Raw genomic sequence first — 26,282 nt, forward strand, 5'->3', positions numbered from 1 at the left:
CAGCTCATATTCACCAGGGATCATATCTCAGATGAAGATCAATGTGATATTTTAATTTCACGCTCCTTCTTCAGGGAGTTTCTATTATGGATGGATTGCATATGTTTGGCTGTGGGGAAAAAAAGATTTCCAAACCAGTCAAACCAGTCTAGAAATCTCATTTGTTTTGTTTTTTATTGTTTTAACCTCACAGGCACATTTGGAAGTGATGGTAAAATTCAAATGACTTTAATATTTTTGGAGGGAACATAAACTCTTCTTCTGAACAATCACCATGCTTGGCTTCTTACACTGGAGTAGCTTTTGAAAATGGTAGGTTGTCTTTATAAACAGCACACTACTAAGAAAAGACAGAAAGAGAGAAGGGAAATTTGGACCGATGGCTTCACCAACTCACCGTCATCTAAAATATAGATTTGAGCATTTACTAATTAAGACATTTTCTAAAGAGTAAGAAGACTTGTAGGGGAAAACAGTCTGGTATTTCCCAATCTCAGCAGTCAGGAAATCTTACTTTGGTTTCGAAACCACAAAGTAGCACTGAGTCAAACAAGGCAAAATCAGCAGACAACTTTTTGACGTAAATGAGTCTTTCCGATTAGCCGTCTCTTGTTTAAATAGTGGAGTTACAAGACCTGTAAATTAAAGGTATAGTGAGAAAAAGGTATTGAGAAAAAGGTAGTTTTAAAACCTCAGTCCCGGTGCTTTTGAAAGAGCAGTTTCTCAACACTTGTCCTAGCTAACTTGGGGCACACATCCCAGCTAACCAAACTAGATGTGGCATTAATTGCATTCAGGAATGCAAGTGTGTGTGTGTGGTTTGTTATGCAAACAGCCTTTGTGGGAAGCAGCTGAGCAGCCTTGGGATTGGAGGTGGGAAGGGAGAGTTTAATCCTTTCTATCCCAGGCAAGGTCTTGTTGAAAAAAAAGGGGGGCTCTCTGAAGCCATTTTCATTTCAAGGTAAGCCTCCACTGATGCCAGTGAAACAGCTGTTTGGACATCAATTGTATTCACGCAATTAACATCAAATTTGATTAATGTCAAATCTAAACCCTCAGCTGCTTCTTGAAATCTTCCTTTACCCACCCAGTTCACACAGCTCTGCCAACTACCCACACCCTAAACCTTCAAAACTGACCTATTATCTATGTCATCTGTCTGTTTTTAAAACATAGTGTGCTTTATGAATGAATCCGGAAGACGAAACGGCTTGCCTTGAGCCTTGGAAATCACATGCTGTTCCAACGTTCTGTTGCATTTACAGGATGTGACGATCATCATTTGCTGGGCATGGGAAGATCACATCACGATCCACTCTGCTAGACTGCTTTACTGATGCACTGCTAAGATTGCCACGTGCCCCATGCTAGCATTCCATTAGTACCTATGCATGCCATTGAGAGGTTCATTAGACGGCTTCATGACTGAACAAAACACCTGATGTGAGCTACAAGCTGCCTGCAAAGGAAAACTCTGGAAAAGTATTCCACCGATCCAAATTTCTCTTGAACAGCGTGCAGTTATTTTTTGCAGTCATTTAACAAAATTTTGATACCACTTAATTGCAAGAAAGCCTCCAAGTGGCTTACAGAAATATGAAGTATTTTGATCTTTAAAAACAGTTAATATTGATATTTAAAAATATTCAAAAGATTAAAATCAACAATAGCCAACTAGAAGAAAACACATGCAACACATACACATATTTAAGCAAGTACAGTGGTACCTCAGGTTAGGAAATTAATTCGTTCTGGAGGTCTGTTCTTAACCTGAAGCACTTTAGCTAATGGGGCCTCCCGCTGCTGCCGTGCCGCCGGAGCACAATTTCTGTACTCATCCTGAAGCAAAGTTCTTAACCCGAGGTAATATTTCTGGGTTAGCGGAGTCTGTAACCTGAAGCGGATGTAACCTGAAGCGGATGTAACCCGAGGTATCACTGTACTGAAAAGAGTTACAGATAGGTAGCCGTGTTGGTCTGCCATAGTCAAAACAAAAAAAATTCCTTCCAGTAGCACCTTAAAGACCAACTAAGTTAGAATGTCCTGGGAGATTGAAGTGTTCTCCTACTGGTTTCTCCTACTGGTTCTCCTACTGAAGAACACTTCAATCTCCCAGGACATTCTATACAAGATCTCAAAGTAGCTGTTTTACTACAAAGGAATTTCAGAAATAGACTGGAAAGAGAAGCTGCTGAATTGCAACTTATCACCAAACTTAAAACCATGGAGAGACCTGGTCTGAACAAAGACCTTGGATTCTTATCTCATTATACATGACAAAGCCATTTTTCACCTTCTCAACCCTTGCTTTTTCCTGTAAGACCTATTGCAGTCGTTAAGAGTCATCAACAGGCTCATCACAGCTATCTGCTATCATCCTGTATAGGGAGGGTTTTTTTAAAAAAAAATGTTTAATCTGTTATTATGTTTTTATGTATGTTGGAAGCTGCCCAAAGTGGCTGGGGCAACTTGGTAAGATGTCTGGGGTATAAATAGTAAAATTATCATTATGGAATGGGATGTCCCTATTTTCCTCAAAGAAATGTTGGAGGGTATGTTACAAGTGCAGAGTCTGTATTATGTGGCATCTATAACAGTACCAGTTACACAGAATAAAGTTGTCAAGTGGGGATATGTGAGGAGATCCTGCAAGTACAGAACACAGTCTATCAGGACGGTTCTGTGACAGACAACTGTGACAAGACATCTGTGACAAGACAGCTTAGTTCTCCTAGTGCATGGGGAGGCAAACTAAGGCCTGGGGCCGGATCCGGCCCAGTCGCCTTCTAAATCCGGTCCACAGATGGTCTTGGAATCTGCATGTTTTTACATGGGTAGAATGTGTCCTTTGATTTAAAATTAATCTCTGGGTTATTTGTGGGGCCTGCCTGGTGTTTTTACATGGGTAGAATGTGTGCTTTTATTTAAAATGCATCTCTGGGTTATTTGTGAGGCAAAGCAATTCATTCATTTTTTTTTTCTCTCTAAAATATAGTCTGGCCCCCCACAAGGTCTGACGGACAGTGGACCGGCCCCTCACTGAAAAAGTTTGCTGACCCCTGTCCTCTAGTGGTTAAAGGATTAAAGGTGATGGCCCTTAATGATATCTTCTTTGCTCCCTACTCCAATTTTAGCCAAATTATGACCCCCACCTCCAGTAACTTTCTAAGAAACAGTAACTAATCATGGGATACCACAGAATATGTGGGGCCGGCCTCCCTCTGACTGTCTGGAATTGGAACACCAGTAACCCTGGAAGGCTCAGTATTCTGTGTCATTTGAAAATCTGAGCTATCCGATTGAATGTCTTTATGCAAACACTCATGGAGTCATGGAATTGTGGGGTCGGAGTCACGAGGGTCATCTTGTCCAACCCCCTGCAATGCAAGAATCTTTCACCCAACGTGCAGCTCAAGCCCAGGGATTAAGTGTTTCATGCTCTACCGACTGAGCTATCCAGACTCAAAATATGATTAAAATTAAACTGGCAGCTGCTTTCATATTTCCTTAAAGACAAATCACTAAACCATTTCAGGGTGACTTTATCTCAAGCCTCCTAAATAAAATCAGGTAATCTATCCATCTGCAAGACTTCCTAACAGCATAAGCCTAATCGTGTCAGAAGTAAGTCCTATTGAATTCAATGAGCCTTACTCCCAGGTAGGTGAGATGAGGATCGCAAACTCAGTATCACTTTCCACCTTACAGCAAACATACATGAACTGTGGTTAGGAGGGAAAGAATAAATCCATTAATATTTAGTACTCATTTAATTTTATTTTAAATTGTATTTTTAAATGATGATAATAAACTTAGCAGTCACAAGATTTGCAAACCATTTGGCAAATATTTTATTTGCATCCTACTATCAGAGCTTTTCAGATATGACGTTCACAAAAGTCTAGCTACTGTTGACAGAAAATCAGAGGCAAATTCTGGTATGGATATTGTTCATCTTTGGTTTAAATTCGTACATTAAAAAAATAAGAAGAAAAATGTCAACTACTCAGCCTACTTATCTATGTTTATATCCACAAATCACTTATTTTGAAACATATTGCATATTAGCAGATTTAGCAGCTGTTTACATTCTGGGTTACCACCATATTATGGGAAACATTTTATATGCAAATATTAAGCCTACAGAGCCACCTTCTGGTCCTCCATGGTTACTACAGCATTATTTTTTAGCCGTTTATTATCCTAAAGTGCCTTTAAAAACATACACAAGAAAGTGTTTGGAAAATCAAAATACAAGGGTAATTTAAAATTGCATGAAAACTATATTAAAAATCTGATTCCCAAATGCCTCAGAGATAATTATGGCATTTTCCAAATCATGGGACAAACAAGAAGGAAGAATAAATATGTATCTGCCCAACCTTCATTTGTTTCCCTCCCCCTTTTCTTAATGGCATCTCAAAATCACAAGGCAAGCTTAGAGATAAGGAGATCTGGAAATCACCAGGCAATGATTTCATTCAAATTCTGATGTTAGCGCTTTTCAGAGACGCTGCCTTTACTACGCACTGAATCCAGACAAAGTAGAATGGATATGATATGGATGGTACACATAGCTCTGCTTTATACTTGACTTCCTGCAACACAACCACTTCATGGTTCCTCCACAAGCTGCTCAACATTTGCATTATTTTCTGACCACATAGTTATGCTATATTGCAGCTTTCGCATCCATGCAGGTTTAAGCAGTCTAAATTTCCATGTGGCTCACTGCCACTGTGTGCCTGTGAGGTTCATATAACAAAGACTCGTATTATCCCGGAAGGCTTCAGGCCCATTTTCCTGTTCATTGCATGATGAGTACATTCCCTCTAATTCTTGAATAGAGATGTATTTAACTGGAGGAGGAGGTGGCTTGAAAGACGGCGGTCTGTTCAGACTAAAATGAAAAAACAGCACCCAGTGTATTTAAAAATAATACACAGCAAAACACAACAGCAACACACAATAAAATGGTAGGGAAGGTAAACAAAATTAAGAAGTCATCGTTCTGAGGAGAAAACACCCTCATACATAAAGTTTCTGGGCAATATACAAGGGCAGCCCCACATGGAGCAGATTACAGCAATCTAGTTTTGAGGTTGCCAATGAATGGACTACATTAGCCAGACTACTCCAGTCCAGAGATGGGTATAGACAGTGCTGATAATTCTAACCACAAAGGTCACTTAGGTCTCTGATGGCAAAGGTGCATTGAAGGCTACCTCCAAGCTATGCATGTGCTCCTTCAGAGAGCGTGCAAGCCTCGGTCCAGTATATCTGAAGGAGCATCTCCACCCCCATCGTTCTACCCAGACACTGAGGTCCAGCACCAAAGGCGTTCTGGTGGTTCCCTCACTGCGAGAAGCCAAGTTACAGGGAACCAGGCAGAGGGCCTTCTCGGTAGTGGTGCCCGCCCTGTGGAAGGCCCTCCCACCAGATGTCAAAGAGAACAACAACTACCAGACTTTTAGAAGACATCTGAAGGCAGCCCTGTTTAGGGAAGCTTTTAATGTTTGATGCATTACTGTATTTTAATATTTTGTTGGAAGCCGCCCAGAGTGGCTGGGGAAGCCCAGCCAGATGGGCGGGGTATAAATAATAAATAATAAATAATAAATTGTTATCAAGAACAAGCAAATCTGTTAAATCTCAAGTGTCAGGCAAGGGCGAAGAGGTGCATCTTCAGCATAAGACAGAAACTACTCAGGCACACCTCTGTGGTAAAGGAACTACATGGCTTAGGGACTGTCACAGAGAAACCCCTCTCTGGACACCTTCTGAGGGCAGTGGAAACCCCTCCTTCCCAAACTTCTGAGGGCAGTGGAACTATCAATCTTAACATCTGAGAAGGTCTCTAGGGAAGGAAGTGGTATTTCAGATATTTGTGAACTAAGCTGTTTCGGGTTCACTAATGGTGAGTACCTTGAACTGGGTCTGGAAATGAGCTGATAACCCATGCAGCTGTCTTTAAAAACAGGGTCTATGTCAGTTCCAAAAGGAACCAGCAGTCTGACTGCTGCATTTTGGACCAGTTGAAGTTTCTAAGTCATTTTCTAGAGCAGCCCCATGTAGAGCATATTGCAGTAGTCTGGTTTATAATTATGACTTGCCCCAATCCTGTCGTTGTCGTGCGCAATAACGTAGGTCATGGATAGATATATAAAAAGACACAACCAACCATTTCCAATAGTATGACTGTTTCTTTTATGCAAAATGTTACACTTCATTATAGTTGACGGGAGTTGGAATTGCTTGCATGATGCCGCACACTTCTGTGAGTACATATGTGAGTACATAAAACGCTGAGGATTTCAATAGGGATGCCAGCAGGAAAAGTTGTTTTTTCTCTTATTTGCCATGTTCAATAAGTATCTGTGATTCTAACGGTGTCTGAAGAAATTAGCCAAGGTTTTACACAGCACCACTCTTATTGTATTCCAGTTCTTTATTGTGATGTGGCCCCCAACTGGGGCAAGTCAATGTGATGCCTTGAGATGTTGCTGGATTCCACCTCCCATCAGCACCGACCTGAATGGCCAATATTCAGGGGTTGATGGGAGTTGTAGATGAAGAAGGGTGCCATCTTGGCTACCCTGCATTATGCAAATCAGTGCAGATGCACTGAACATGCTCAAGTCCCACTGTGGTCAATGGGGCTCGGCAACTGCAATTTCAAGTATGCTAAATTACTGTACACACCATCCTAATCAGATTGCAAATCTCAGGCATGCATGAAGCTGCTTTATACTGAGTCAGACCACTAGTCCATTTAGCTTATTGTCCACTGTGACTGCCACCATTACCCCCAGGTTTCTGAGACAGGGGTCTTTCTCAGCCCTTCCTGGAGGGGCTGGGGGTTGAACCTGGAAGCTTCTCCATGCAAAACAGTTGTTCGGCCACTGAGCTATGGCCCTTTCCGAGTGCTTTCATTGGGGATTTATTTCACAACAGCACATTTTGTATTAGCATGCAAAATGCCAGCGGGCATGTACTACTTACATTTCTCTTTGATACTGACACCATTTTCTGACTCCCAGAATGAATAAGCATGTGCATAAGAGAAGCAGAACGGCTACAACTGCTGGCCAGGGGAAGGAAGTCTTTCCTGGACTAGTTGCAGCACCTGAAAAAAGAACCCCAGCTATCATAGGCAAAAACAAGACAACTTCCAACAGCTGCTTTCTCCTCCTCCCCCATTTCTAAACCAAGGGCTGATTCAGACAATACATTTTTCTTGTCAACATGCGAGTTGTAACTGGTAGTCACAATGACAAAGAAATTGTGTGAAATTGCTGCTTGCAAGTAAGGCAGCAGTGCTTGTTCACAGCAGCTGGTAACCGAGGGGCTATGATTTTGAGGTTCCTCTAGTGGAGCTGTTAATTGAACATTCATCCTGATTTGATTGCACAATGCATGCATGACGGTTATGCAATGTCCACTATTTAATGAGCATTCCTTCTGATGTGTTTGTGCAGAGGCCATACGACTTCCCGTCAACCAACCGCTATCTATTTCTAGTGCATCTCCCTGTGACTTTCCTTATAGCAAAATGTCTGGGTGTTTCTTTTTTAAAGCAGATTTGTTGTGATAGGTACTTTAATCCTTTTTAATTTCACAAATCTGCATTTTTGGTATGCAAATGAATCCCTCCCACTAAACAGGGACAGTCTGGAGGCGACTCTGAAAACTGTGACAGCCATATCTGTTTTTGACTGATTGACACATTAATACACATCTCAATCCTTGCAGCTTTGGAAAGGTAGAAATGCCAGTTAGCTCTGTGAAACAGAAGCTTGAGACGTATGGTTGTCTGAAGTACTGTCAAGATCATGGAAGCCTTATCCTGACTGGTACAGCCGCTCCAATATTTCAGACAGGGGTCTCTCCCAGCCATATCTGGAGATGTAAGGGATTGAACTTGCAACCTTATGGGTGCAAAGCAGATGCTCTTCCTTTGAGCTTTGTCCTTTTCGTCCCATCACCTTTTGTGATAGGACAAAAGGTTCTGTTTCTAAGCAGGCAAACCATCCCAATGGTTTGCAGTTTCACAGTCAAAACCAGCATCTTGCAGCATGACTAGCAAGCAATAAAAAGTAGCTCTGAGCAACTAGTTCCCACTCAGGATGTGAGTAGCCACATCCTGCAGTTTCAGTCTTTCAGGGCAACTGCATGTATGTCACATCTATGTCAATAGAAGCATTTGGAGGGAGCTGTTCAAGTGCTCCTTTGCCTGTTGTCCTCTGACAAGGGGAAAATAGAGGCTTTTGCTTATCTCTGCTCTGCTCTAACCTATATTTTTGGTGTTGCCCTTTCTGCCCACACAGAAATTCTCAGATTGGTCTCAGAGGAGTGAATGGTGCAAAGGAAAGAGCAAAGAACAGGAAGCCTAATTTAGTTTTGTATGACTGCTCAGGTGGTTATAAATGGCATTGTGAGACACTGACATATGCAAACTAGTGGCTGTTACTTCTAGCAAAAGGAAATGAGGCAAATGTAAGATGTTTCTCTGGAGCACGTACCATGGCATAATGGTCACTGAGGATTTTTAATTTGAGTCAAAATAAGAAAATCAAACACATGCTCGTGTCTCAAATTGTCTGTCGGTTCACCGGATGTATGTTTCAGTCTTATGAAATTGCTCTTGGCGGATATGCTTAGAGTTGCTCTGTGCCACTTTTAGGGCTTATTTGATTGCATTCACTGGCTTTTGTTAGGCTGTTTTATTTGTTTTTGTTCCGAGTACATTGTTGTATTACAATTCAAAAATATCACAAAAGCTGTACAATGTACACACACATACATAATTGGTATGCATTAAAAAGAACTGACCAAGAATAGCACATGTTTCCTGATTAAGAAAGGGCAATTTATGCACAGATTTATATCTACAAAGAGCAATTTTTGCATGAGATTCTGTGCTACTCATTTTTCTGCATGTGCTCTGTGACAGATTAGGTCTCCCAATAAAAAAAACTCATAAGGAGCACCCACTGCTCTTGTACCACATACACAGTCCCAAATGAATGGTTAGTACTGGTGGTGTTCAAACAGCCCACTCCATGCAGACATCTAATATGTGGCTGCACCTCCAATAGTGTACACTCTGCTGGCACCATCACCCTCTGATGTCCATGTGTGACATTTGAAAGAAAGCCAGCCAACGTATGTACAACTGTATAAGCATGGGCTCGCCATCCAGTCAGCTGCCCTGTGAACAGTTTTTAACTGAATAGAGAGCCCATGAGCTATACTCATGTGGGCTCCCGTTTCAAACTCTATGCTGAGCATGTGGATGGCTAAGTCCAGTCAAAGGCGACTATGGGGTTGTGGCTCTCATCTCTCTTTCAGGCTGAGGGAGCCGGCGTTTGTCCACAGACAGCTTTCCAGGTCATGTGGAAAGTCCAGGTCATGACTAAACTGCTTCTGGTGCAACAGAACACCGTGACAACAACCAGAGCACATGGAAATGCTGTTTACCTTCCCACCACAGCGGTACCTATTTCTCTACTTGCACTGGTGTGCTTTCAAGCTGCTAGGTTGGCAGGAGCTGGGACAGAGCAACGGGAGCTCACCCTGTCGGTGGGATTTGAACCTTCTGATCAGCAAGCCCAAGAGGCTCAGTGGTTTAGACCACAACACCACCTGCATCCCAGATAAAGAAGATAGAGATATGGAACCCATGATACTGTAGGTGGAGACACCAGTCTCAACCTGGTCCTCCCTCCACCCATTGCATGTATGCATAGAAAAGGCCATTTGAATGCTCTTACTGCTAGATTTAATGGTGTTGTGGTGGAGAGCCAGTATGGTGTAATGGTTAGAGTGTTGGACTAGGACCTGGGAGACCAGAGTTCAAATCCCCACTCAACCATGGGTGACCTCAGGCCAGTCACCATCTCCTAGCCTAACCTACCTCACAGGGTTTTTGTGAGGATGCAATGGGGAGGAGAAGAACCATGTGCACCACCTAGAGATCCTTGGAAGATAAAGGTAGATAGATAGATAGATAGATAGATAGATAGATAGATAGATAGATAGATAGATGATAGATAGATACAATCATTATAATCGAGGGTTGTAGGGTCGGATTTAAACATGAATCCCCTTCATATAATTCTCTCACCTAAGAGATACATGTTACCAGAACCAGCACTGGAAAACCTACTAGATCTGGGCCCAAATGAAGTAGGTTTAAAAAAGAAACAGTAACTCACCTGTGCTTTTAAACTCGTCCTTTATTGTGGATGAATTATCATGGCTAGTCAGAGGGGTTTCTTCAGTCACTCTTCTGGTGGAGTTAAGATCACCTTAAAAAAAACAAAAACCCAGTGATCCCCACATGATATGTTACAGAAACTTTAAATTCCTATTCTGAAATGTTAACCATCTTAGCCTTTTGTTTATCTTGATGATAAAATTGTAGCCAACTAGATAATTTCCGCTTTGAAAAGGGCTGAAACTGGCATCAACATAAATAAAACAATCTTAAAAGCTCAACCACACCCCAATGGGTTATAATTAAGGGCTAATTTGTTTTGTTTCACGCACTTAAATTCAGTAATGCACACACACAAAAAGCATGGAAATGGTAAGTTAAGGTACCTGCCTTAACTTTTGTACACGTAAGCATTAGCGCATTCTCTAGCTGCACATTTTGTGCTCACTTGTGCCTGAACCTTCATATATCCAAATGCATATGATGCCATACAATTGATTTTTATGTATACGCTTGCTCATACACAAAGGGAGACCCATAATGAGCACCCAGTGCCCCTGTACCAGGTAAACACTTCCAAATCAATGGATAGTACTAGAGGTGTTCAGGTGACCCCTTTCATGTGTGCAACTAATGCATTCCCTCTTCTTCTTTCTTCTTCTTTGGCGATCACTCATAGCTGAGTAAGATTGTCTTCCATGAACACGGTTTTAGCAGTGAGTCCGTAAGTGACTGTGGAGGCCAGTTCTGGATCCACACGTCCTTCCACAGTGGGGTCATAGGTTTCTAGGTGGGAGTTGATCCTGGTGAAGGTTTGCCAAGCGTGCCTTCCTCTTAGCACCTTTCTCCCTTTCATCCTGAGTTCGAGCATCTTCAAAGTCCATGACACCTTTGGTAAAGGCTGTTCTCCAAATGGAGCACTCACAGGCCAGTGTTTCCCAGTTATCAGTGTTTATACTACATTTCCCCCCAATTTGCCTTGAGAGAGTCTTTAAACCTCTTTTGTTGACCACCAGCATTACGCTTTCCATTTTTAAGCTTGGAATAGAGTAGTTGCTTTGGAAAATGATACTCAGGCACCTGCACAACATGACCAGTCCAATGAAGTTGATGTTGAAGAATCATTTGCTTTGACACTGGTGATCTTTGCTTCTTCCACTCCACTTGCACCATGCAAGGTTGGAGGATGGATGGCGGCTAACTAATTGAGGTTGAATCCTGACAAGACAGAAGTACTGTTTTGGGAGGACAGGAGGCGAATAGGTGTGGAGGACTCCCTGGTCCCTGAGGGACCAGGTGCACAGCCTGGGGATCATTTTGGACTTGCAGCTGTCCATGGAGGCACAGATCAATTCTGTGTTCAGAGCAGCTGTTTACCAGCTCCATCTGGTATGCAGGCTGAGACCCTATCTGCCCGCAGACTGTCTCGCCAGAGTGGTGCATGCTCTAGTTATCTCCCGCTTGGACTACTGCAATGCGCTCTACATGAGGCTACCTTTGAAGGTGACCCAGAAACTACAACTAATCCAGAATGCGGCAGCTAAACTGGTGGCTGGGAGCGGCCACCGAGACCATATAACATTGGTCCTGAAAGATCTACATTGGCTCCCAGTATGTTTCTGAGCACATTTCAAAGTGTTGGTTCTGACCTTTAAAGCCCTAAACGGCCTCAGACCCAGTATACCTGAAGGAGCATCTCCACCCCATCATTCAGCCTGGACACTGAGGTCCAGCGCCGAGGGCCTTCAAGGCAATTCCCTCACTGCGAGAAGTGAAGTTACAAGGAACTAAGCAGAGAGCCTTCTCGGTAGTGGTGCCCGCCCTGTGGAACACCCTCCCACCAGATGTCAAAGAAAAAAGCAACTACCAGTCTTTTAGAAGACATCTGAAGGCAGCCCTGTTTAGGGAAGCTTTTAATATCTGAAGGACTATTGTATTTTAATATTTTGTTGCCAGCCGCCTAGAGTTGCTGGGGAAACCCAGCCAGATGGGCGGGGTATAAATAAATAAACAAATAAATAAATAAATAATTTGTCCACAGGTGACATCTGATGGGGACTCCCAACATATCCAGCTGTACACACATCAGCTCCACCCAATACACAGCCCTGTTTGTGAACCATTCTCAATGTAGACCTGATACGTACATATCTGTACTCTTCAAACATGGTGCTGAGTATATGGGCAGTGAGGGAAGGGTTGCTGTGACACTGGAGGGAGAGACACCAGGCACACCTGGTTCCTCCAACACACATTTGCTGTATTCGGAGAGAAGGTCATTTGAACATCCCTACTGCCATAATCGATCGTTATGATCATGGAGATTTAGGGAGGGGAAATTTAAGCATGGATCACCTTCCTTTATTCCCACACCTCCACCCAAGAGATCAATGGAAAGATTTCTAGATCAGGATCAAAAAGAAATGTTTGCAGCAGGATACATCTGAAAGAGAAACAGTAACTCACCTGTATAATTAAACCAGTCCTTCCCAGTGGATGAAAGATCAAGTGTAGTCAGTGTGGTTACTTCCGGCTCTCTGCTGGTGGATAGATTTCCTTTAAAAACAAATCCAAACCAACACCCCCAACATGATATATATTATACTGGCTTGATTTCCTTGTTCTGAAATTGTAACAATCTTAGCACCATTATTTATTTATATGATAAAAAATTAGCCAACTAGATATTTCAGTTTTGTAAAAGGGCTGCTGTTGGCATCAACATCAAGCAAAACTAAAACATTGGTTAAATGATGAACTAGTGAGTGTAAGATGTCACTCACTGTGTTGTATCTCAGGGTTGCCATATTTTAAAGCATGAAAATAAAGACACAAAAGTTGTTGAGTTTTGTTTTGTTTTGCCAAAGTTGATTGCGCTTTGGGCAAAATTGAAAAATAATAATATTTTGGATATATTTTAAAGAAAAATCAGCAAAAAAAAACCCCACGACATAGGTTGCCATACATTCAGATTTCCCCAGATATTTTTGCCGATTTCCGACCACACACTGCTTCCGACTGCAGTATTCCACTAAGCCCGGGATATTCCAGACATATGACAACCCTATGAGCAGAAGTGATGTACATGGTGGCTTTAATTATACATGTTTACAATTAAATTGCATACACACAGATATTTTTGGATATAGTTATAACAGAAAAGCAAATAATGTTCTAGCATTCCTCTGCACATGTCATAAATATATGTGGACATATCTTCATTTAGCCCCATATCTGAAAATAACCTTTGTTGTCTGGGCAATTTCAGACATTGTGGAACAGGACAAGGGAGGAAATCCGTGAGAACTGTCCATCCTATCCCCAAATTTCGATTATAACATCCAAAGCTTCTTCCCCTGTGATGAGGGCACTGAGTTCCCTCAGAATCTGCAGCTCTTGCACCTCTGCATTGGGGAGATTTGAGCGAATTTAATTTCTTTTCCAGTGATCTATTGCAGCCCGTGTATTTGGATGGGTGGGTGAAGGAGGAAAATGGTATTCTTGTCAGACCCTTGCCCTCCACACTTCATCCAACACTTCTCACTTGTGTAGGAAACAGTTTGGGAGCGAGCGATCAATATTAGTTTGTTGGATCCTAATTGCGTGTTATGTATGTGAACTTTTAAGCAGAATGACTTGCCACAGGGAATAGCTTTTCGCAGCTTGTAAGTCAAGCAAGCATCCGCAGCCTGAAAGAGGAGCAGCCTGCTAAGCGTGTTAGACATGAGAAATGATTGTGTTAAGAGAATCGTAATTGTGAATAGCAAGCACTAAGCCTTAGGCCACTGGTTAGAGTCTTCCCGGATTAATGACTGGGAGCCTTTTTCCAGTCGGCAAGACAAGCGACATTTCAGTCAGAGCAATATGGTACAGCTAGGAGGGTGGAAATCTAGCACGAGTTGAACTATTGAAGGGCAACAGGGGGCTCAGAGTGTGGGTGAGCCCAGAGTCGAAGGCAGAGGTGTAATGGGACAGAGACAGGCATGGATGAGCTCCTGCCACTTAATCCACAGCAGGGAGGAGGATATAACCTTCTGCATGCCAAATAAATGAGCTTTTCTCAAAGAGAAAGCCACCTGATAAGATAAGCAGAAGAAGGGGTTGGTTGTAACTGCATGCCCGGCTAAGGGTTATATTGCCACATTTAGTTTGATAAAAAATAATAATCTCAAATTCCCTGTCTAATGGACAACCAAAACATCACAAAATAGTGAGCAAGCTCTATCATCTTTCTTTGATAGTACAGTTGTACCTTGGTTCTCAAACACCTTCTGACTCGAACGTTTTGGCTCCTGAATGCTGCAAACCCGGAAGTGAGTGTTCTGGTTTGTGAACTTTTTTTGGAAGCTGAACGTCTGACGTGGCTTCTATGGCTTCTGTTTGAGTGCAGGAAGCTCCTGCAGCCAATTGGAAGCCACACCTTGGTTTTTGAATGTTTTCAGAAGTTGAACGGACTTCCGGAATGGATTCATTCGAGAACCAAGGTATGACTGTATATGCAAAAGGATAGTTTGCATTTCCCTTCACTTCTGGATTGAAGATAACTTCCCTCTCCCTCCCCTGCCAAACAAAAACAACTGGTCTCTGCTGGGCAATGGTTCAGCGCATCTGGCTGTTAACATAAAAAGCTACTATAGGCTACTTACTTTGCGGCACTGCAGAGTAACTGGAGATCTTAGTAATGGTGTTATCTTGCAGGTTTTTAGTCGAAAGCCTGGGCTCTGTGGAAAACAAAGTGTCTTTAAGGTCCTTGTTCAAAGTGTTGCATCAATGCTTTGTTAAAGAGATTCCCCATGGGACAGGTTGCAATGCTAGTGAGAAAGCTTCATTTTGTGGGGATACAAATGCCCTGTTCATTCATTTAAACAACATGCATGGACATGAAGTGTGGCTCGAGTGGGGGTGTGTGCTGTGCATAGCAACACCAACCCCAATGCCATGTTCCTGCCACCTCCATCTCTGAAGGGGTATTTTTCCTGCATGTGGAAAATGGACTTAGAAACTTCCACATAACCAGTGGAGCATACTTAAAATCTTCCTGAGATTCCCTTTAGCCTCCTTGCCCCTCTCCTCCACTTCTTCTGGCTTCTTCCCCATTTCTTCCTCCTCCTCCCTTCTACTGTAGGTTTTAGTGCTTTTTTCCCCTTAAAAAATATTTAGGGCGACTCTCATTTTGACTCAAGAAAACCACCATTTTATAGTTCAAATCAGGAAAAATAAAAACAGTAAATGGACATTGTGTGTAGCAACGGAACTTATGATTCACTGTGCTAGAGAAGAATCTATTTTTTTTTTAAATTTTTAGTTTCTACTCCCATTAGATTCACAAAATGTTTAGGGGTACGCGTACCCCTGCGTACCCCCAGGAAAAAATGCACTGGTAGATTCCCTCCCTTTCCCCCGGCCACAGCTTTCTCAATACCTCTTGCCCAAATTTTACGGAGTCCATGTTTTGAAGGATGACACATTTCAAAGTCTTATTTCAGACATTTCTATGGGAAGAGGTCAATCATCCTTGACATCTATCTGGGTTTGGGGAGAAAAGAAACTGGCTCTTTGACACTAGCTGCAAGCTTGAGAAGGAGAAACGTACAGTGATTAACACTCCGTGTCAAAGTGTCTCTTAGTGCCTGGCGCACAAAGGATGTTCCTATGGAAGCTAAGCGCCGAACAGCTGTCATTTGGATTATCTCACTGAGCAAAGTTGAATGGGAAACTTTTACAGTGAAAAGAAGAAGGCAAAGGGAAGTTACAGCTTTATTAAGGCAAGCAGGGGATTTGTCAGACAGCAAGAGCAACAAAAGCACTTTGCAACCAACATGACATTTATGAACCATGACATGGGACGTCTAAGGAAGTCGAGTGCCCTGTTCAATTCGGCAGTGGAGATATTCCACGCATGCAGTACAGATAGTCATGTTGAGCAGTGCCAATCAATGAAATGAATAAAGAAGGACTTCCGCAAGTGTTTTCTCATATAACACTGCTGCATACAAAAGAGGAGGCTGTATCAGGGCCCTCTACACACCAACTAGATAAGAGAGCATACTTGAAAGCAATTGAGTTTGTATTCAGGTTCATGTTTTTAAAAGGCAAGTACATGTTGACATTTCAAAGGAGCATAGGAATCTGTTTTATACTGGATAAGGATCCCTCCTTGTTGTCCTTCCACTGGCAGGTGAAGACTTTCTTGTTCCAACAGGCTTTGGGGAAGTGCCTGCTTTTATTGAAAGAGCTGGTGCCATGCTGCTTTTATTGGAATTATTGGTATGTTTTTAGCATATTTTACACACACACACACACACACACACACAATATATATATACATAATTGGTTTTGAATGATTGCTTTTTCTATGTTTTTAGTGCTTCTTATTTTTATTGCAATCCATTCTGAGTCCCACCAAGGAAAAAAGGTGGGGTATAAATATATAAGTGCAGTGGGCCATCTCAGGAGCTGGAGCCAAGTGATCGAAGCACAACATGGTGTCAGTGAAATCAATTCCTTATTCAAGAAACCAAAACAGTGCAGGGCTAGTGATCCCAGCAACCCTTCCCCGTAGGTCTTGCTCCAACAAGGCAGTTGCGAGGACTGAAGGTCCCCACCTTCCCATCACTTCCTAAAGCTCTTCCTCTCCAGGGTTTTCCCCAAGCAGTCATAAACTGTGCCTGCACACAACCCTGCTCTGTTCTGCCTTCTTCATTTCTTTGAGTTCTAGGAAACTGGTGGGGTGGGGGGAGAGAGAGAGAGACAGAGCTGGTCACAACAGGAGGGGGGAACTGCCTGGGTTCTTCAGCAGCCTGCCTCTCTGTCTCCTGGTCCCACTCCCCTCCAGCCTCTGCTTCTGCCTCAGAGTCTGAACTGCCCTTGCCACAGCCTCTTCCTGCTCACCAAATCTTGTTACCGCTTCTGCTTCTGATACCTTCTCCTCCCAGTCTGCTCCTTCTTCTCCCTCTGGCCACTCATTGTCATTCCACCACCACTTCCCTGGCCCTGAGCCTTCTTCCTCTAGGGGTGCCCTTGGGAGTTCCCCAGCTGATGCCTCCCACCACTCCTCAGCATCCAGCCAGTCCATGACAATCCACCTAGCTCAGTAGATGGGTTTCAGACATTCAGCGACATTCTTGGGTTTCAGACAATGTATCTTCCCAATCCTATCTTGAGATGTCAGGAATCCAACCTGGGACCTTCTCTGTGCAAAGCAGATGCTCTACCACTGAGCTCCATCCCACTTTCTCACAGACATTCATGAAAGAACTTAAGAAATATTTTAGAAAAACTTAGCTTGGCAACAAATGCGGCCGCAAGAAAACAAGCTCGGGAGTAGGTGAAGCTGAACTAAAAAAAGAAAAGGAGAAACAGCCGACTCCTGCCCTTTGTCAGATGCATGAAATCCCATCATGATGCTATGCTGTGCCTGTCCTACAAGGAAATCTGAGCCAGCTCAAGACAAATGATCAGCAAACAGCTGACTTGGTGCTCCATCTGGACCTCGGCAGCTCCTAATGTAATTTCACATGTGCACAATGGCTCCCAGGAGAGATGGATTCAGAGAATATTTTAAGAATCTCTCAGACTGCATTCCCTTTTGGGCTGCATCACTTGGCTATGATGAAGTCACTTCACTGCCGGTGCTTTGTCTGCTTATTTTACGAGGCGGACTTAAATATGTATATTAGAGATTTGGCAAATAAAAATAAAAATGCTGCAGATGAACAGAGGAAGCGGGTTAGTCTTTTGCCAAGGCTGTGACTTGGCCAGGGAAGGCAAAATGAAGAGAAAAACAAAGGAGAGGACACAAAACCACCCTATAAGAACGTGGAGAAACACACACAGAGATTATATGCTGCTTCATGTTCCCCTCTCTCCTTCTCTACCTTGAAAGGTCACACTCCTATATGTAGGGTAATGGGGAGCAGATGGGGAGAAGGGAGATGGCGGTTGAGAAGATTTGGCAGTGGTGGTAGATTAGCACAGGGATGGGGAACTCAGGCCTGAGGGTTGAATGCAGCTTTCCAGGCTTCTCTATGTGTCTCCCAGAATCCTCCCCAAACCATAACCCCTTCTGCCCAGACCAAACTCCTGCTTTCCTCACTCATTGCCTGGCTAGAGTGCATCTTTGAACTTGGCTCATGCTTCCTGTTTGCCTGGATGGGGGATGGAGAGAGGTATGCGAGTCAATCCATGTTTTGCTTCTGGCCCCTGCCCACCACTGACCTGTGGCTGCCTGTTGGGAGGTTGGCTAGAAAGGAACTGCAGCTGTTTGGCTGGAAAGAGGTCCTCAACTTGAGATCAGAACATTCTCCCTTCCTCACATGAGCAGTGTGTAAGAGCAGCTTGAGAACATATTGGGATACTTGATATTTCTTTGGTCTATCGAGGTGCAAATCAGACATTCTTCAGTCCCTGCGCAACACCGGACTGCAGGAAGCTGCTCTAGATGGAGTCAGAGCATTGGTTTGTCTTACTGGCAATGGTTCTTCAGGTTTCTGGTTTTCATTGTTTCTAAGCTTTACCTGGAGATGGTGGGAATTGCAGCCTAAGATTTCCTGCAGGCAAGCACACACTCTGCCCGTGAGCTACCACCCTTTCCCCATCCTTAGGCTTTGAGGGAAAAACTTGATGCAATTAGCCTAGGGGTGTTGCATGTGGGTTCAATTTGCCATATTGAACTTTCCACATAAAGCGTGTTCTCCTTCATGGAGAGCACGTGTTGTGGTGGGGTCTGCTGAGCCACCCCTCTGTTACCAGGCAGGGTCTCTAAAGATGGCCTGGGGCAGTGATTGTTGCTGGGGTAAAAGTTATGTTGTAATCTTGGTAGGAGGGGTAAAATGTTTAAATACTCTGCACGCAGCCTGGAGCTTTCCCTTTGCTGCGTGCAACGGATCACCCGCCCACCCACCCTTGAGTAAGGGGTTGTTGCATTGACCTTGCTATGCCTGTCATGACGTTGTCTGCCGTTGGGGCAGGGGCTTGGTAGGAATTTTGTCCATCTGGCTGATTGGCTAGGGCATTTGGTTTTTGCCTACTGCGTAGCAAATCGTCACAACTTGTAAGGTTGCAGTTAGGCATTGGTTATAAATTGGTGGAGGAGGGGTTAGGATAGGCTGGGCCTGTCCCTCCATGGTTGCTGCGGAAAGGGAATTCCATTAAAGGAATCCTGGGGCTTTCCATCTTTTCGTCCAATCCCTGGAATGGGACTAGGGCCGGCAAGCCTTCGGGGAGCATGCGGATGAGAATTGAGGGTCTGTGACTCAGCTCCATTTCTCCCCGACTTGCTTTTCCCCGCACTGTCTTTCGGCGGTGCCCGGAAGTCAGTTCTGTCCCCAGGCGGGGGGACAGATAGTCTTAACCAATGCCTAAACAACCACTCACGGTTTTGTATTTAAATAAAGTTGTGGCCAAAATTATGCCAAAAACCTTAAACAAAAATTAAGTGTGCGTTGTGAGTTATTTGGGGGGTGGCTTGGGGACCTTGACACGCAAACAACAAATGTAGTGAGATGTTCTCCAGTTGGACCATCCTAGATGGAATGGGATACATGTTGGAATAGCAATATCATAGCTTGGTAAATATTTTAATCATTTATTGTTGGATGAATTTCTCAGAAAAGTGCAGGAAGTGTTTCATATAGATAAAAATAACTTACTTTTTGTGAGGGAATCCAAAACTGGAGTAACCTGACTACTGGATTTTGAAGCTTCCATCGTCGTAGTCTGAAGCCCTGTTGAAAATAACAATAGCCTCAAATGTAGTGGATGAACTGTCTAATAATAGCTTAAGAACAACTTAGTACTAACTGAGAGATTTGATTCTTGGTAGGTTAAAACAACAGTAGGGTTTGTATGGTGGGGTAAGTCAAGAATTCAAGAGTGCAAGAATGCAGGTTTCTTACCGGTCATTTTGCCACTGCACATGTTAGGATATTGACTGAACCTGGTCTTGTGGTTTAGCTCTTCCAGCTTAGTGAATATCTTTGCTTGTTAAATTCATTCTTCTTACAACAGAACATCATGGTAGTTGAGAAAATGCTCTACCATTGCCACATTTACTCTCAGTATTTATGTAATTTTTGTGTGTGCAGGTTTTAAGCAAAGCACAAAAATATAGACTTCACTTACTTTGTGTGGAGGTGTCCGAGACTGGAGTAACTTGAGTAACAGATTCTGAGAGTGGCAAAGCTGTAGTCTGAAACCCTGTTGAAAATAACCATTGCAGTAGAGAGTGAACAATCCAGTAATAGGTTAATGACAACATCACAATAACTGAGAGTTTGATTGGATTCTTGATGTACCAACACAATACACACAAAACATGACTTTTCATCAATATTGCAGTGACCTTACAATGATAACACAGGCTAATCCCTTGAGGCCAATGTTTTAAGATGAGAATACAAATTTCTAAGTACTCTGTGGTGCTGGGCAACATAATAAAGAGTGAAGTTTCATGTCTATTCTAAATAATTTCTAGATTATGAAAATATTGTAGAGAAAGTGAATAGAATTTTGAGGCCACAAAAACCCAGCAGCATTTTTTTGCAAAACAATGTTTGCACTGACATTACAAACTTTTCTCCAACCAACGAAGACATTTTTATTTGCCCAGGCATTTTAAATTTGTTTTACTGCCTGAGCCTACTTCATAGTACTGCTGCCTTTCAGGGGTTTTTTTCCCCTATAAAAGATGTGTGGTGTTGATGTGATGTATTATCATTTTTCCTGTTGCTGTACACCACTGTGGATTCTGTCATAATTGTGGTTTAGAAATTTTATAAATAATACAAAAAAAATATATATTGCCTGCTGAATATGCATTACTACTGAATATATACCAGCATATTCAACTGTTTTCTTAGCATGACTAAATTTATACCTTGAAAACATGTGTGCAGTGATTTATGGAACAAAGTGTTTTTCTTTTGTTTCTGCAGACTTCGCATTGTCAAAGAGGCTTCAGTTAGATTGAGTTCATGCATATCATATGCTCTTCGGATTTCAGGTGGCTCATAACTTAATTTGACTTACCATAAGGGAGAACTATTTCTTCAGATGAAATGTCATTTCCAGGGAAAGGATACACAGACATGCATTTGAAAGCCTGATAAATGGATTGCCAAGTTGTACTTCGTATTGTCAACAGTGATCTCCTCTCATAAAAACCTCCCTCAAACTTTGCATCTTCTTTTTGTATGGATATTCCTTTGAAAAATAAGTAGAAATGAGATCGGTCTTTATTTATTCCTTTTTTTAACCTTTAAAACTCATATTCAAACCTTTAAAACTCAAAGAAAACTCAAACCAGCTAACAAGAAGGATAAAACCATAGCTCAAAGTTTTAGCACTGGGCCACAGTAAAGTGACAGAGCACCTATTTTGCATGCAAATGATCCCAGGTTACAGTAAATCTTGGTGCTTCCAGAAAGGGCGAACAAAGACTTCTGCCAGAAACCCTGGAAAGTCAATACTGAGCTTTCTGGAGCAATGGTCTGACTTAGCTTAATGTGAACATTATTTCAGTGCCAGGTTAAATTGCACGTCTTCTCCCTGCTTTTGTGGAATTATGATAATGGAATCCTTACTGTTGTGTGTGCCTCTTTCTCTGTATTTTTGACGAAGGTGGAGTATTAGTTTATCATTAAATGAGAGTTGTGTTCAGCATAAAAGCTGCTTTTCCTCCCACATATATTATGAATGTTTACATTCTCCTGCTCACAGAAAGAGTACTGTGCTCTCTGGTTACAGCCGGATATTTTTTAAAAGTGAATTTTTGAAATGCCATTTTAGACAATGTTTGCATTACCTCTGGATTTGTCCTTCAGTATCTCTCCATCCATGTACCACTGAAGGTTGGGCTTAGGAAATGCCTTCCTTACCACACAAGTAATATTAGCCTATTAGAAAATCAAAGGAAAACAAGTCAATAATGGCTTGGCTATAATGAACATTACATTGCAGAGTAATGTTGAATCTTTGTGTGGGATAATCAGCTTCACATAACCTGTCCTTTTGTACTTATTTATTTATAGCACTTATGTGCTTATCTGCCAAGGTACCCAAGGTGGTTCACACTTTTAAAATACCCAAACAATTACATGTTATTAAATGTAAAGTTGCCCTGTGGTGGCGATGAGACTGTCCAACTGATGTTTTGTTTACCTGTCTCCCTCATTGCCTTCTTCCCTGAAGAAGTCTCAGTGTCCTTTAACCTGAGGAGGAGAGCAGTTTGACTGGAACAGGGACAGACCTGGAACAGGGACTGGAACAGGGACAAGCCCCCCTTGCTTTCTCCTTCTTCCCCCACAGGGAAGATGGTCTAAATCACCATAGTAAAGGTGCCATATCAATCAATAAATCGATAAGATGTTTGAATACTTCAGGGTAAGCTTTACAGAAACATTCAGTCTTTGATCCTCTGTCCCCATAATCACCTTGAACATTTTGTACAGAGCTGCAGGTGTAATGAAACCACTAAAATATTACCACTAAAATAGTTCAAAACATGAAGGAAAGGATGATCATAGCTGTGGCTCCATCTGGCATGTGTTTTGTCTAAAAGCAGAGAGGATGTGGTTTGGTACCCCGTAGACAGTGCTAAATATGAGGACACCGCGAGAAGACCACAAGCGTCTTATTCTCGATGAATACAATGCAAAATACTAAACCACCTAGAGAAAAATGAGCTGTTAAAAAAACGCTTTTACCTTCATAGATCTGCTTGTACCTGCAGAGTGTTTTGTTAACTGAAGTTTTAAACTGAATGTGATCTGAGGTGCAAAATATAGACAGGGATTTAACATTTCCAGCCGTTTTAGAAAGCTCAGAACTGTGGGTGGTTGCTGTATTTTTTACTGCCCCCTGTTGACCATATAAATAATTTATTTCACTTTTCTCTGCGGGTATAAAACTGAGAACAAGAAACGTGATAGGAAGATGGACAGATATAGGAACAGCAACATATGAGATTGAAATGACTCCTTAGGCTATCGAAGCAGGGATTATGTTAAAAGATGGACCCGTGTTTTCAAGCATATCAAACTTAGGAAAAATGTTATGATCTGAAATGGGCCAAATAAAACATTTTATTTTAAAATTAAAATAATATTGTTTTAATACTATATATATATATATATATATATATATATATATATATATGCTTTCGTAGATTTTCACGGGTACAGGAATGCAGGTTTTGGTGTCCTCGGGTGTCTTCCCGTGTAAAAGTTGGGGTGTCTAGGCGACGTTTCGACGAGGTCTCACTCGTCATCTTCAGGCTGGTGCTTTCGGCTTCTTGTTACTGGAACAGAGCCTGTTCCAGTAACAAGAAGCCGAAAGCACCAGCCTGAAGATGACGAGTGAGACCTCGTCGAAACGTCGCCTAGACACCCCAACTTTTACACGGGAAGACACCCGAGGACACCAAAACCTGCATATATATATATATATATATATATATATAATATATATAATCTGGGATGTGTAGATTTTAAAATCTGAATTAGACAGGATAACTCCTGGAGCCTTCTTCGGGTGTTCTTGCATGTAAATATATACAGTTACCAGTGTACAAAGCTTGGCTCCCATTACCAATCCCCTCTATGCATTGCCTGATAATGCATAGAGTGGATTGGTAATGGGCGTGGCCTGCTTCTGAGACGATCCCATTCATAAAAAGGGAACGACATGGAGGGGAACAACATGGGCCTTGTACTGAATCAGAGCACTGGTCCATCTAGCTTTTCATTGTGTACTTCAACAGGCCTCAGCTCTCCAGGATTTCAGAGAGGGGACATTATGAGCCCCGGAGATGCTAGGAATTGAACATAGTGCCTTCTGTATGCTTCCAACTCTATGATTCCATGATTCTATTCAAGGCAGCTGCTCCAGCACTGAGCTACAGCCCTTTCCCTGTGGTCAGGTAAATCCTGAAACAGGTTCCATGTGAACAAAGGACAAGGATGAGATAATGAAAAAATGTGTTGTTCTTTTCTATTCTTTTATGCCGCCTGCAGATGTCAAAGAACGAGTACTTCAAGCTAATGAGCATTCTGAATTCTTTCCTTTAAAGGTTCAATACCATCCAAGGGCCACATAATTACTAGGAGAAAATTCTGACTGGATGATTGCAAACTTGAGGGGAAACGTTCCCAAATCAGTTGCCCTAGCTGGTTTTCTTGTGGCCGAATTCTCAATTTTGTCCCATTTGATTGGATGACTGGAGCAATAAAGCTATACACTAACTCATGCATTGGTACCTCTAAATTTACTCACCTCTCTTGTGAAACTTGCTTGGAGGCCAATAGAGATTTCTGGTTTCACTTGAGCACAGAAAGAAAATACACGTTTACATTAGTTAGACAGCAGCCAAGTCAGCACTGCAAATTCTTGCAGAATAATCATTACTTTGCATTTATGAAACAGATTCAAATAGAAGAGGAAATGATGTTCAAGAACAGTACTACAGATACTAGAATCCATTCAACAGCCTAGAAATAGCTCAGTTATGGCTTTGGTTTCAACTCCCCACTGAGTACAGTTTCTTGGGGGAATGAGACTACCGTAGTTTCCTTATTTCTACTTTGCCAAAATCTGAAGGACAATTCACAGAGGCTTGGTTATTAAAATAACTTAAGACATTTTCTTCCCATTTCTTCCTATGCAGCCACCTGCATCCTTTCTCAACCTGTGGGTCCCCAGATGTTGTTGGACTACAACTCCCATATTCTCTAGCTAGCAGGCCAGGGATGATGAGAGTTGTATTCTGACAACATCTGGGGACCCAAGGTTTATTGCAGATATTAATATTGCACAGCCTGAAGAAATTGGATGCATAAAAATGGAATAATTTTGGAATATAAATATCCATAAGCATTATTCAAAGTTCTTCAAAAACAGATACAAAACAATCAATGATACATCCAGAAATTTGTATAAAGCATATGCATATTCAAGCATAGGTTCTTCTTCTTAAATATATAACATAGTTGTGATCAAATCAAAGATCAAAGCTCTGTTTCTTTCATATCCTGCATTAGTCTGCATCCAGCCTAAGGTTATGCAACTCCTAGAGAGGCATCTTATCATATCCTTCTCCCACTGTGCCAAAAGGCAAAGGCAACTACCTTTGAAAATGAAGATTTACAAGTGAATACCTTGAACACGTGATCTAAGGTTAAACACTCATGTGAAGGCCAGCAGAGAACATCAACAATTAATTATCAACCCAGCTAGAAGCTCAGAGAGCTCTTTCTAGCTTAGTATATTCCAATGAAATTTTCCAATGTTAAAGCATTAGCAACACACATACAGGCATTCTCCATCTCAGTGTGCAATTAAACAATTAACAAAGTTGAGCAAGGCTGCTCTAGAGGGTCAGGGAGGCTATCTGAACAAGGTGAGGCGAGGCACAGATGACTGCTGAGAAAGGATTTGCCACAAATTGGGCTTGGATCCTAAACCAAGATAATTTAAGGAAGTCCCTAGAAGGAAACTTTGCTGTCTTTTCTTTCCTCCCCTGAGCAGCCCCCTGAGCCATGTCCCACATTTTTCAGGAGCAACTCCCCCTCTGGGGAAGGCTATAGATTGGTGGCAGAACATCTGCTTGGTCAAAAGGTTCACTCCCCAGTATCTCCTGGTAGATCTGGGTAAATATCCCATGTCTGAGGACCTGCTGCAAGTGACCGCAGACAGTGCTAAGCAAGATGGAGCAATGATTGACTCAGTATAAGACAACTATCTATGTTCCTCCATAGAGACTTTCTTAGGGTTGCAGACGGCAGGTAGTGGGAAGAGCTGACTGGAAACTTTCATTCTGTGAACTCCCTTCAATTCACTTAGATTGGGGTCCAAGGGCCATGATCTATGGGCAAACTTAGATTGTACAAGTTGATGAAGCTGTCCTCAGAGCACCCCATCTCAAGCCCAGATGCCAAGTACTAGGCATTCCAGCACATGGATACTGAGGCTATTAAAACACTCCAGATATCATAAGCCACTGGTACACCAGATCATCAGAGGATTTGGGATAATATCAAACATGCTCAGGATTGCAATGCTGTAGAGC

General features: G+C 42.3%; 1 protein-coding gene across 1 annotated transcript in view; it reads right to left on the minus strand.

Moving 5' to 3' along the window:
• Positions 1 to 3,833: 3,833 nt before the first annotated feature.
• The window catches only part of CD96 (CD96 molecule), a 29,468-nt gene continuing 7,019 nt past the window's right edge, over positions 3,834 to 26,282 (minus strand). The window contains exons 3-12 of the mRNA XM_081909126.1: positions 24,491 to 24,537; positions 22,023 to 22,113; positions 21,248 to 21,421; positions 20,342 to 20,416; positions 19,870 to 19,944; positions 14,866 to 14,988; positions 12,686 to 12,775; positions 10,218 to 10,310; positions 7,003 to 7,126; positions 3,834 to 4,900 (exon numbers count right to left, since the gene is read on the minus strand). Coding sequence (XP_081765252.1) covers positions 4,729 to 4,900; positions 7,003 to 7,126; positions 10,218 to 10,310; positions 12,686 to 12,775; positions 14,866 to 14,988; positions 19,870 to 19,944; positions 20,342 to 20,416; positions 21,248 to 21,421; positions 22,023 to 22,113; positions 24,491 to 24,537 — 1,064 coding nt within the window. The 3' untranslated portion in view covers positions 3,834 to 4,728. The remainder of the gene's footprint in view (positions 4,901 to 7,002; positions 7,127 to 10,217; positions 10,311 to 12,685; positions 12,776 to 14,865; positions 14,989 to 19,869; positions 19,945 to 20,341; positions 20,417 to 21,247; positions 21,422 to 22,022; positions 22,114 to 24,490; positions 24,538 to 26,282) is intronic.

Source organism: Podarcis melisellensis, assembly GCF_964234715.1.
Source record: "Podarcis melisellensis genome assembly, chromosome: 4".
In the NCBI taxonomy this organism is placed as follows: Eukaryota; Metazoa; Chordata; class Lepidosauria; order Squamata; family Lacertidae; genus Podarcis; species Podarcis melisellensis.